This window comes from Thermobia domestica, chromosome 13, assembly GCF_964235325.1.
Source record: "Thermobia domestica chromosome 13, izTheDome1.hap1.1, whole genome shotgun sequence".
Classification (NCBI taxonomy): Eukaryota; Metazoa; Arthropoda; class Insecta; order Zygentoma; family Lepismatidae; genus Thermobia; species Thermobia domestica.
This window is the reverse complement of record NC_137466.1, coordinates 134,560,773-134,573,555: the sequence shown is the minus strand read 5'-3', so window position 1 is coordinate 134,573,555 and position 12,783 is coordinate 134,560,773. Positions and strand designations below refer to the sequence as shown.

The 12,783-nt window shown below is 37.3% G+C and overlaps 1 protein-coding gene across 2 annotated transcripts in view; it reads right to left on the bottom strand.

Moving 5' to 3' along the window:
• Positions 1-12,783, bottom strand: part of zyd (sodium/potassium/calcium exchanger zydeco) — a 328,654-nt gene that overhangs the window by 92,306 nt on the left and 223,565 nt on the right. For both annotated transcript variants that reach the window (XM_081736516.1, XM_081736517.1), the window contains exon 2: positions 911-1,105. In XM_081736516.1, the coding sequence (XP_081592642.1) occupies positions 911-1,105 (195 nt within the window). The remainder of the gene's footprint in view (positions 1-910; positions 1,106-12,783) is intronic.

Sequence of the window (12,783 nt, the reverse complement as noted above, 5' to 3'; positions counted from 1 at the left end):
AATTTTTAGAAATGTGGCTTCCCTCAAGAGTCGCCGCTTTGACGATGAGATGGGGCAAGAGAAATGGATCTCAAAAACTGGTGGTGCCCAGTCAGTGACGCCAACCCGTGGAGAAAATCTCATTTTATGGGATTTTCACAATTTCTCAAAAAGGGATAAAGGGAATTTCTGTCGCGATTGGCAACATATATGGAATTTTTCATACTTCATCGTCAGCAACAGAATTCTCTATGGAGGGGAAGTATACTTATGATTCCTCAATAAGCTTGAAATTAGTGCTAATTGTCAAATTTTGTTACCGGCAAATGCACGTACGCTATTGCAAAAGTAACTTGTGATTCTCAAGAAACAAGCTCCAAGACATGTAAATTGTGCTCTGGTATTTATTAAATAAAATTAAAAACAATTAATGGAAGAAGTAAAATACGAAATGAGAAGTAACCAACTTGCAATTAGAAAATGTTCCACACAAACTGAGTGCAGAATAAAATTCTTCCAATATCGTTATGTTTATTAAAACAACGACCTCACAAAAGCATGATGTAAATGCTAAATGCTGGCAAAAATTTATTTCCTTTCGTCCATATTTTCATTTTTTCTTTCAATCAAGGAAAATGCGTATTCATGAACTAGTTCATAAATACAGGGATTGAAATTTACGAATCGGCTAATTCACTCACATATTGAAAAAAGTGAGTAATATATATAATATATTAAACTTTGTAATTAGTTTAACGTGGAAAATTCAAGAGCAAAATGGGAATTTCTATCTCTCGAAATGGGATTTTATAATGTTACAGGTTAGGATCACTGTGCTCAGTAAAAACAGATCTGAAAGCTTATCAAATTATTTTTTTCGTGTTCAGGAAGAAACACACAGAAGTTAAGATTATTTATTTATAATTCTTACCTTGACATATCTTTTCAACGGCTGGTACGAAATACCTGTCACATACAATGGCTAGGGCTACAAACAGGTACAAAGACACAATCACGTGGACGACCACTGCTCCATTTGATCGTTGTTCTGCTGTGAATAAATCAGTTGGGAAGTCATCGATGGCTGGCGGAGTACAATTTCTTGTGACTTCCAACAGGTGGAGACCTACAAAAGATAAAACAAAACTATTTACATATAATTCTTTTTAGCAAAACCATGTTTCATAAAACAGTAAAATTTGCTATTTATTATTATTATTATTATTATTATTATTATTATTATTATTATTATTTTGGGATTTACTTCCTTTCCTCTCTCTCTCTTTAAACCTTGCTTCGCTAATTGCCGAAAACATTGCAAATATAAGAATGTATCTTTTTTTTTTTAACAAAGTAGAGGAAGATTGGACAAAATTAAACTTTAGTTAACGATTTTTTTTACAATTGAACTGGAACTTTTATAAAGGTATACAAAGTCTGTGAAGTTGGCCTGCCCAAATTAGCTTACCCACTCTTATCTAGTGAGCCGTTAGTTCCCGTTAGTTCTTACTAAAGTTACGTTAGTTCCACGATTTTAAAGAAATTATACACAAAACCCAATGGGTAGGCCAACTTAACATACCCAATAAGCTCATATGTACAAAGCAGAACATAAACAAAATTTTGTAATAACTAATGGGAACTAACGGATCTTTTGTAAGAACTAACGGGAACTAACGAGGAACTAACGATTCGTGTCGAAAAATGGGAGAAAGCTTGTTGCGTACGCCAACTTCACATGTGAAGTTAGCCTACTCATACATTTTTCTTTATGCTCTAACTTGTATAAAATCACGGAACTAACGGAACTTTTGTAAGAACTAACGGGAACTAACGAGGAACTAACGGGTCATATAGATAAAAGTGGGTAAGGTAATTTGGGTAGGCCAACTTCACAGACCTAGGTATGTATGTTAACGGTACTCTACTGGCATTAGTTTCGTATAGCTGAGGAAAACAAACATTAGAATGAACAGTTGTTGAACTCAGGACATCCCGATTATTCGATGGGAACAAGACATCAGGATTAGGAATTCGATTTCTGTGCTTTCGGCATCGATGGCAATGTTAGCCCGTCACACACATGAGGGTGGACGTCCCTCGGCAATCGGACTATCTGAAGAACTGAAGAGGAACAAAGGAATGAGGAAGGAAGCAGCCTGGGACCATTATGTTAGATACCATCCCGGCATTCGCCTGGTGTGAATGAGGAAAACCCAGGAAAAAACTCACTTAGGATGGGTGGCCTGCAAACTTGTTACTTCTATACGACCGAGTGTTCTTTTTAACTTGGTTTTTAACTTTTTAACCCAGGACCGTATCTTTATAACTTGGGCAAGTTCTGGACCAATGTTGTCTTCTCAAAACGTAGCTAGACGTAATGTGTAATTTATACAACTACTTCATACCATCTGCTTGGTATATAGTAAGTAACCAATACAATTTAATCGCAAGGAGCACAGTTGTTCAGTGGTAGAGTGCTTAACCCTAATGCGACGGATCTCTAGGTCGATCCTAGGCTAGAGTTACCGTCCGTCCGGCAAAAGGCGGACACGTCTTGGTTTTTATTTTTCCACCATGTGCGACACACATTTAAATTATTTTGAATTATCTGACATTTGATCAGATTTACATTTTTTTTTAATAAAAGAAATGTTAGAAATTCTTAACAGTTTGCGTTCCGTAACTGAGCAAACAATATACATTTATCATTTTACTTTCTGCTGTAAACCTGGTCTGGTAATTATTTCTGCAGATCAAAATTTAACTCTTCACATACAGTAATGTAAATTTCCCTCTTATAAATAACGTCAGTGATCATCTTAAACTTAGTCAAATTTAATTTGCAATTCCACGGAGTAACGTAGTGACTGAAATCAAGTTTTCTCTAATTAATACTCTGTGACAAAAGAGAGAAACTGCCTATTAATACAGTCAATTAAGTACATCATTGTAGTAAAACAGAATTTGAAACACGTGAATTGTAAGGAATTTTAGAAACACTTGGTGCAAGAACATAATGAATTCCCTCGAGTCGAAATCGATTTGGGGCAAGTATCATTCTGCCGCTGTAACCAATACAACTTTAGCATCAACAATACAATTATAAAGGTAAACTATTTTCAAAATTTTATTTTAAAAACTCTGGCTTTTAAGTGAAATTAAATCTTTAAGCTTTACGTCCCATAGTTATGCCGGCTAGGCCAAAGGAGAGGGTGATGATGAAAGATGAAGGAAATGGAGGAATGAAGAATGTAGGAGGAAACGGGAGAACCACGAGGAAACCCAAGCACACGGAGTATGTCCACCATAACGTTAACTTGGCGCGAGCAGGGATCGAACCAAGGACCCCATGCACCAGAAGTGAACATTCTACCTAGGTAGAATACCACTGAGCCACCGCGACCTACTGACTTTTAAATGAAAAATCAAACATTTTCTAAAAGAATGTCCATCCTTCTATAGTTTTGATATGGTTATCCGATTCGAGGTCAAGCGAGTTTATAGTAGACAAATCATGTTATTGGGTTTTCTCGAAGTTCTTCCGTTTGCTCTCAAATTCTCATTTCCCTGTTCTTTCACAATTATTCCCTTTCATTAATCATCGTTCTCTTAACCCAAAGGGTATAATCGTGGGGCATAAAACTAATAATTCAGTTTCATTTTTCGCAATTCAGTCATCAAAAATTGTAATTAAAAAATCTGAGTCATTGCTCGTAGAACACTTCCAATTACGTCACGCCCGTTTGACTTTATAGCACATATAGCCAATTTGTATTCACTTTTACTGTCATTTCAATGATGAGCATTCAAAACTATATATTTCTTTAATCATAGAACCATCTTTCCTGCCGTCAGATGTTAGAGAAGGAAAAGTACACTATAAAGGAGAGGTTAACATACGGCAAAAAAGTGAGTCATGTTCAAAGCAATAAATTAGTAACATTATGAACTTTCTTCACTTGTGTAGAGTAATTGAGTTTAAGGAGTTTTCCTTGTGCCACATCATTTCGCTTTTATTTTAACGTCTTCTCTAACACTTTACTGACGTCAAATCTACGTCAATTGCCACAACTACTAACCATTCGAAACTGGTTCCCGGCATAAACATTTCTGACGCGGTCGCACACTAGTGTTAACAAAAATTGAATTAGAACATGAAAACCAAATCGAAATAGAACCTCACAGTTCAATGGAAAAGCTTTATTTCTTTCCGTCTTTCGATTTTTGTGTGGTTGGAGTGAAAAGTCACAATAATAGTATCTACAAATAAAGAGTCTTGTGCCGGCTTCATGTCCAAATTAACGTACGTAGATAGATGAAATTTATACTCAGCCTTGGCGCAGATAGATTGAAGATATACAAATGTCTATAGCTAGGAAATTAAGTATTTAAGAAAGATAGTTACGTAAGCAGGATTTTTTTTTTTTCGTAAACTGTTCAGACATTACCTATTATACAAGCAGTATCACAGATTCAAGGTTGCCTGATTCATTAAGAGTGAACACCATTCCTGCGTGGCACAGGGACCCAGATTCCATTTCCGGATGGAGCTCACGTGGTTCGGATTCCACGTAAAGCTGTAGATCGTTTTCTAAACCATTTCCCCCCAGTTAGCTGGGGTCAGCTTTTCGGATTACTGTTCGCCATCTGCTTCTCTTTGTGTCATAGCCATTGTGACACCACACTATATCATATCGCTCTTCACATAATTTCTCCATTTCTTTGATCGATCCCGCGCACATGTTCCATTTAGGTTAGTTCTGCCCAAACTGTTTATGTTTACTTTCTTGCAGTTTTTCTATTATTGCTCTTTACTGTTCTTCGGGTTAATTGATTGTTAATTCTGTCCTTCCTAGTTACTGTACACATCCACCGCAGCATCTTCATCTCTGTAACATGCACTTTGTTTCCCTCTCTTCTTCGTCCTGGTTCAACATTTCGCTCCGTATAATATGGCAGGTATCATTGCAGTTTTGTAAAGCTTTTTAAGGCGTATTGGTATCCTATGTTCACACAATATTCCTGATGTTTCTATTTGTCCAGCGCTGCTAATACTAATGATTACATCTTCTATCCCTCATTTTCCTGTAATATTGATCCCAAGTACTTGAATTTCCTCGTCATTACCATTTGTTCGTCTAATCGTATCCTTGTATTTTCGTTTGCATTTTTGCTGAATGTCCAATGTAAATATTCTATCATGATTCTACTAGTGGCCCCATGTAGCGTAGTCGCTAACGCTCTCGCCTTTGGTGCGAGCGGTCCCGGGTTCGATTCCCAGTGGAGTCACTCGGTCGAAAAAGTGCAGCAAGCTTTTTCAGGCCAGCCACCCTGAATGATGTTTTCCTGAGTTTTCTTCTTTCACACCAGGCAAATGCCGGGGTTGTACCTAAATTATAGGTCGAAGGCCACTTCCTTCTTTCCCCAATCCTATCTTCCTTCCCTTTCCCCGGATTGTGTGCTCGCCGAGGGACGTCATCCCTCAATCGGCTAAATGACCTTAGATGCCGAAAGCCCAGAAATCTAAAAAATTCTAAATCCTACTAACTCTAGCCTTTTTCATTCCAGCGCTCCTTTCCAGATATCTAATTTCTCTTGTAGTGTTGTCTTAGTCTCACTCACCAGCGTTAATGTTACCCGCGAATAGCATATTCCAAGGTGCTAACTCTTGGATAACCTTTGCATTCTCGTCAATCAGAACTGAAAAAAAAAAAAAAGTGTGGGCTAGGAATAGAGCCCTGATGAAGTGTCACTTTAGTTGTAAACTCTATTATTCTCTACGCAATCCTCACTTCTGTTCTATAGCTACCATACATATATTTAATTATATAGACGTGTATGTTCGGAACACTTTCTATTCAGTGCTCACCAAGTAAGATCGCGTGGCACTCAATCATACGCTTTCCCTAGTCAGTGAAAACCATGTGGAAGTCCTTCGGGTGTTATCTATATTTTCCGATTAGCAGAATAAGTACGAATATTGTATCCGTTGTCAGCCGTACTGGCATGAAACCAAATTTGTTCTATGTTATTTAGGTCTCTTTCCTCAATCTTGGTTCTATAACTCTCTGCAGATTTTCGTAAGTTTCTCCCGAGTTTCTTCATTGAGAAGTTTCTGGAAATACTCCTTCAACCATATCATCTCACTTTTCTGAACCTCGTATTTTCATGCTTGATGTAAAATGTTTTCCTCTTTCTTATCTTTGAAATCTTGTAAATCATTTCTTCTCCCTTTGTTCTTTCCAGGTTGTATATACAACTCACCATAACCTTGTCTTTAGTTACACTGACTGCCTTCTTGACATCTTTTAGCTCCCTTCAAATCCTTCAGGTCTTGTTGATTTCTTTCACTTTATGTACACTTCCTTTTTCTTCTTCATAGCTGCTTCGACTTCTTCATTGAAAATTTTGCTTGCCGTTTCACTGAGTGTTACTGATAAACTGGGACACTCCGATTCCACGTGTACCTCTTCTCTCATCTGCAGTACTTATGATGTGGCAATTTCTTTTTCAATCTTTTCAACTCTTATCTCGTTTAGCTTCGTTCGAACAGGAACATTTTGTAGTCTTCTTCCTACCTTTTCCTTAATGCAGATATCGCCTATTACAAAGCGATGTTACTCTGTTAGATTCTTACCTGGTATTACTATCTAGTTCTTTGCGTTACATAGTTTGTCTCTTCTCCACAAAATAAAATCGATCCGAGACCTACAGGTGCCACTCTTATATGTAATAAGGTGTTATTCTTTCTTATAGAAGGTACTCAAAGATCAAGATAGTATGCTTTTACCACTTGTAACTTTTGTTTGTTTCTGTCTTTTAATTCATATCCTTCATGTATTGTTTTATATTCTGATCTTGATCATCCTACATATTCATTTAGATCTCCTGCTAAGATAAACTCCTCATGTAAGAACAATTCTGTAAAGTACTATCTAGCTTCATCCAAAATTCTTGGTTTGTCTCCTTACCACATCCAACTTGTGGGGCATAAGTGCGCTGACTATAAGGTTTCTCTTTTTCCTAATACGAGTTTAACTGTAATAATTCTCTCGCTTACTCCCTTCACGTCTATTAATGTTTCCTTCATATTCTTATCCAACAAAACCTTATTCCTCGTTTCGTTTCGTGGGCAACATTAATTGTAAGCTTTTATTTACCATGTAGATTTGAACTATGTAATACTCTCATAAAACCCATTTGAAAAAATAAAATTTTATGTTGAGTTGGCAACACTGTTAATTTCTTTGTAATATAGAGTATATCAAACAATCGCACCGTGTCGATATTTGCATCATACAAAATTTTAGTGTTTCCTTTATTTAGTTTTTTGTTCTAATTGTGAGACATTTTTTGTTTGTTATCATAAAATGTTCAAGTTGGAGGTCGCGGTGACTCAGTTGTAGAGCGCTCAACTCTGGTGTGTTGGATTCCAATTCGATATCAGCTCGTGCCAAGTGGGCTTTGTGGTGGACAAATACAATGTGCTTCAGTTTTCTCGGAGTTCTTGCGTTTCCTCCCACTTTCTTGATTACACCATTTTATTCATTATAACCACAATCGTCTCTTAGGTCCTACAAGGAAATTTAATTCTTACTACCTGAGCAGGCGTGTAGACCTGAGTGTGTGAGAATCACTCCGGCACAACTGTACTGTGTTTAGGTGGTTGTGGCTAGTTCTTTGAATAGAGAGCGTCGGTCGTCGTCTTTTTGTTTGCTCGCCATCCCTCGACTGAATTAAAATCTTCAGGTTTACCGTTGCGTGTGTGCTCTAGCCTGCACAGGTATATCTTTCCGGTATACCGGTGAGGTTTACCTGTACGTACAAGTCACCTATACAGATAAACCGGAACGTGTGTGCCAGCCGCTGCAGGCCAAACAGCACAGACTTAGCGACCTGTGCAGGCGACCGGAGAAGAATCGAAATTTAATTACTACCTGCGCAGGCGTGTTGTCCTGAGCGTGTGAGTGAGTCACTCCGGCACACCTGTACAGTGTTTAGGTGAGTTGTGGCTAGTTCCTTGAGTAGGGAGCGTCAGGCGTTGTTTTATATACAAAAAGTAGACTACGCGTGCGATAGTGCTAGTGACTTTTGTGATCATCATGGCAAGTCGAAAACGGAACCACGTGACACAAAAGTTTATTGAAATATATATGTCTAAACCTCGTCTGTGGCGAGTGAAAAGTAAAGAGTACCACGACCGTGAAAACAGAGATGCAGCCTATGAAAGATTTGTCATTAAATTAAAGGAGTAAGCCGATCGCATTGTCTTCTTATTTGATCGCCATCTCTCGACTGAGTTAAAATCTTCAGCGTATGCGTGTGTGCTCTAGCCTGCACAGGTATACTGTACCTCTCCGATATACCAGTGAGGTTTACCTGACAGGCATGCGCGACGACTACGTGGGTGCTCCGGGGCTCTGGCACCCACAGAAATAATCTTGTGGATGCGGCGCACCCACAAGATTTTTGGTTTAGACTCGGGTTTGAACCTCGGTTTAGGTTTAAGTCAGCCGTGTTACTGACTGAGCTAAGGCATCTCCAACTTATCCTTATAGTACCGGTATATTTTACTTTATCACAGTACAGCCCTTTCCTTTTTGACAGTGTTCATAAAAGATTTTAACTAAAAATAAATTAATCAAATATCGAGACTACCCTGAAAATATAACACGTCCCGCAATTGATATGCACCCACATAAATTTTGGAAACTTGGTGCCGTCGCTGACAGGTATATCATAACGTGTGTGCCGGGCCTTAGCTTCGATACATAAATATAGGATGTTATTCTAGAAGTTTAATTTCATTTAATAAAACCCAAGTCATTTCAAGTAAAGTTCGAGAAACTATGGATTGAAGAAAATTATCCAAATAACTTCAAACATAAGTTTTAATGTCTGTACTGCAAATGCGTCTGCTGTTAATGAATCATTTTATTTTAGTTTTCAGTTTTCAGGTTTTTTAATTTATTTATTTATTTTTTTTTAAGAAAACTGCATCATCCATTTTGATGATGTGTTCGTCTTGTATTACATGATTTATAGCATCAACTGTACTCGCTGGGTACGTCCACGGATAACAACGATTATGACAATACCCAACTGAAGGAAGATATCTGTCCATCAAATCACGTAACTTTAACGGTCGGAAGTATTAAAAAGCCAGCGATTTCCTTTGTCATGTACGAATGGATTTGTCTTCAACACTACATGGGAAAAATGTCCAAAAGGTACAACTGAATATTGTCGTACATCTTTCATTAAAGAGAATTCGCACGGATATTACGAGTTCTTTAATGACGAGTCTTGTAAATCCATTGTTTGGGTCTCATTTCAGTCTTCCTCTGACAAAGAGAATTACGTAATGACAGTGAGATTGTGTCTGCACTTGATTCACAGGAGTGGGCAGGATGATTCTGATCTCTGAACAGTATAGGTCAAGGGAAAATTTGTGATCTCTGAACAATTACAAATGTTTTACGATAATTGGATATAATTCTTGTTCAATTTATTGGACAAGATATATATATATAAGATTTCAACCTATTTTGCTGGGAAAACTTACCGGAAGAAAATAATAATAATATTCTAATAATCATTATGTGGCTTCAAAGAACAGAAATTGAATGTGTGTACACAATTAAAAGTATAGTAGGTTTAGTACGACAGAGAAACTTGTTGCGAGCAAAAGGCAACCTTTTTTTTTTTTTTAAAATTAAAACTTACTTATGCTCTACAATGGTTGAAACTCGATTTTAAATACTTGTCATAATTTCAACTGAAGATGAAATTGTCAAATTCTGACTACTCTGGCCTTATGGCCCTTCACAGACTACGACACTGTGTGTCGAAGATGCGCGAAAGGCTGTCGTCGCGTCGCTGATATTCGACACACCCATGACGTGACATACGCTAGATCTTACTTCACGTGTCGAGCGTTTGTGACACTTTTTTTTTTTTTTTTTAGCAGAACAAGGGGACAATGCACTTCATATAGTTTGTAATATACAATTAAATTGCCGTAGTACTAAACAATATGTTATATTCTTTAACGACAAAGTGCAAGCACATTTGTAAGGAGTACGTAGGTAGCCTGGAGTGGCGGTCCTCCTTGTGTCGCGGACTAAATCCGAGGCCTAGTCAGTAAATTGCTTAATCCGCCACATTACCTTCATGCTTCGCAGACTCTCCTTATAAATTTCATTATGGAGTGCCACGAGGGATTAGCGTTATGCCTAAGTGCTTATAAAACATTACTTTCGCCTGAATTGTTGTGCCTGAATTTCTGCAATGAAAGCGTCTGTACCGAAAGCTTCCATCGAGATCATCTTTCAGAATGAGTATCTGGTTGCTGAAAAGATCAATTGTGGCGCTGTGACGCGTCTCCAACACACGAAGTCGCGTAGTATGCGAAGGTCTTAGCTTGTGTCCGGTTCCCGTGATAAGCCTACGACACTGTCACGCTTGTCGCGTAGTGTACGAAGATCCCGCGCCACATCCATAATAACAATGTTCATTACAAGCTTGCCACAGAAAAAAAAAATCGAGCGTCTTCGACACACGAAGTGTCGTAGTGTGCGAAGGGTCTATTTCTAATTTTAACAGTAGGAAAACACGCAAAGTTTATATTTAAAAACAACAGTAATTACGTATCCACTTTGTAACAATGACGGAGTAATTGGAGGTTCAATGCCGCGTTCACACAAAAGCTCTCCATTGACTCCTATCCTCAGCCAATTGGATCCAGTTTCATTTTGTATTCCTATTTCTGCGAGATCCATCTTAATGTTGTCCTCCCATCTGCGCCTAGGTCTTCCTAATGATCGTTTTCCGATTGAATTTCCAGTTAAAACTTTGAAAGTGTTCCTACTTTCTTTCTGGCTACATGATCTGTCCACCTGAGCCTGCTAGACTTGAGCCTAACAATGCTTGGTGAGCAGTATATATTGTGTAACCTTCTCGTTATGAAGTCTCCGCCATTCCCCCATTCCAGTCCCTCTTGGGTTCGAATATTCGTCTCAGGATCTTGTTCTAAAATACTTTCAGTCTACGTTCTTCCCTCAGAGTAAGCGACCATGTTTCGTAACCATACAGGCCAACAGGCAAGATTATCGTTTTATATATTTTAAGCTTCAAATTCCTCGACATAATTCGCGACAACAAAAAAATTTGAACTGAATAATAACATAAATTCTCTGCTTTTAATCGACGACATTAAATTCTTTCTGAATATGATTTTGGTCTGTTAATATTTATCCTAGATATTTGAAAGTCTCCACTTTGTCGAAAGTATTATTTGATATTTTAATGCTTTTATACGTCGGGACGTAAGCGGTTCGTTATTTCGCTTTGTGTTGAATAAATCAATAATAGGTTTATTTTAACGAAAAAAAAATCCAGTAATATATATGTATTTGTAATTGAAACAATTCCTGACAAACATACGATAACTTTGTGTTCTCTCCGACGTACAACTGTTCTTCTATTATTATTATTATTATTATTATTATTATTATTATTATTATTATTATTATTATTTATTGAATTCTATATTTTCATTAACCCTACTAAAATCATAATAGGTGATTTAATCAGTGACGGAGCTAGAGGGAATAAGGAGGTAGGTGCCACAGCTAACATAGTCTACCACCACCACCCACCAACTGCCCTCCAAACATGTAATCTAGGTCGGTCAAAGTAATATAATTTTCAGTACACAAGAAAATAGCTGTCCCCAAAAATGTCTACACCCCCAAAATTAAAGCTGGCGTCGTTACTGCTTTTAACATTTTTTTTAATAGGGAAGGAGGTGTGCAATTATCCTATCGTACGGGGGCTTCAAATTGTCTGGAGTTGACCCTTTAAAGAACACAAAACAAACCTCTAGGAGATTAATCTATTATTTTGCATAAGTGTATTGTGAAGTATGCACTTCCAATGAAAAATAATGTTTGCTTGTCCTTGAGTTCTTTTCTGTGCGTTATGATTCAGCGCACTTTGTGTTCGATGAGTGTTATTAACCGACAGAAAATGCTTCAGCACGACTGATTTGAAAGAAAAAAAGAAAAGAAAACGAAAAGAAGAAATAAAGCACGTGCAGCAGTAAAATGACGTCAATAGTATGGAATACTGAATAGTACATAGATTATTCTTAGAAAAACAAAACTGATCTGAGTATTTCAAACAGTTTCTTCTTAAGGGTCTTCACTTCAGCGAAATTAAACTACCGCAAATTTTTGAGTTTTTCTGTAATATCTTCAAAACAAATAAAAATATTCGAAAAGCAGAAACGTAGTGAACTAGACAATACAATTTTCCATGTGATACCTTTACCATAATTCACCTATCTGCTTTTGGTATGCCGCTATTTACAGAACCCGCAAAAAAATGCTAACTCTATCTACAGTTGCAATCACACGCAAAATCGTATTGTCTAGTTCACTACGTTTCTGCTTTTCGAATATTTTTATTTGTTTTCAAGATATTACAGAAAAACTCAAAAATTAGCGGTAGTTTAATTTCGCTGTAGTGAAGACCCTTAACTCAAGGTATTGCACATGTTCGGTTATCAAAGTATAAATGATCAAAATTGAATTCTAAGTTCAGGTATATGTTTTTGCTTCATGACAATGGCGTGACGAGGGAGGGTCAAGAGCCAAGCCACATTCTCCAGTATAATGTAACGATCATGAAATATACATGAAAATCAAAAGTGAAATAAATGAAAATTTCAATTTAACATCCAAAGGTCATATGTTCTTGAGGTTAAAGGCAAGGTGACCAGACGTCCCGTTTTAGCCG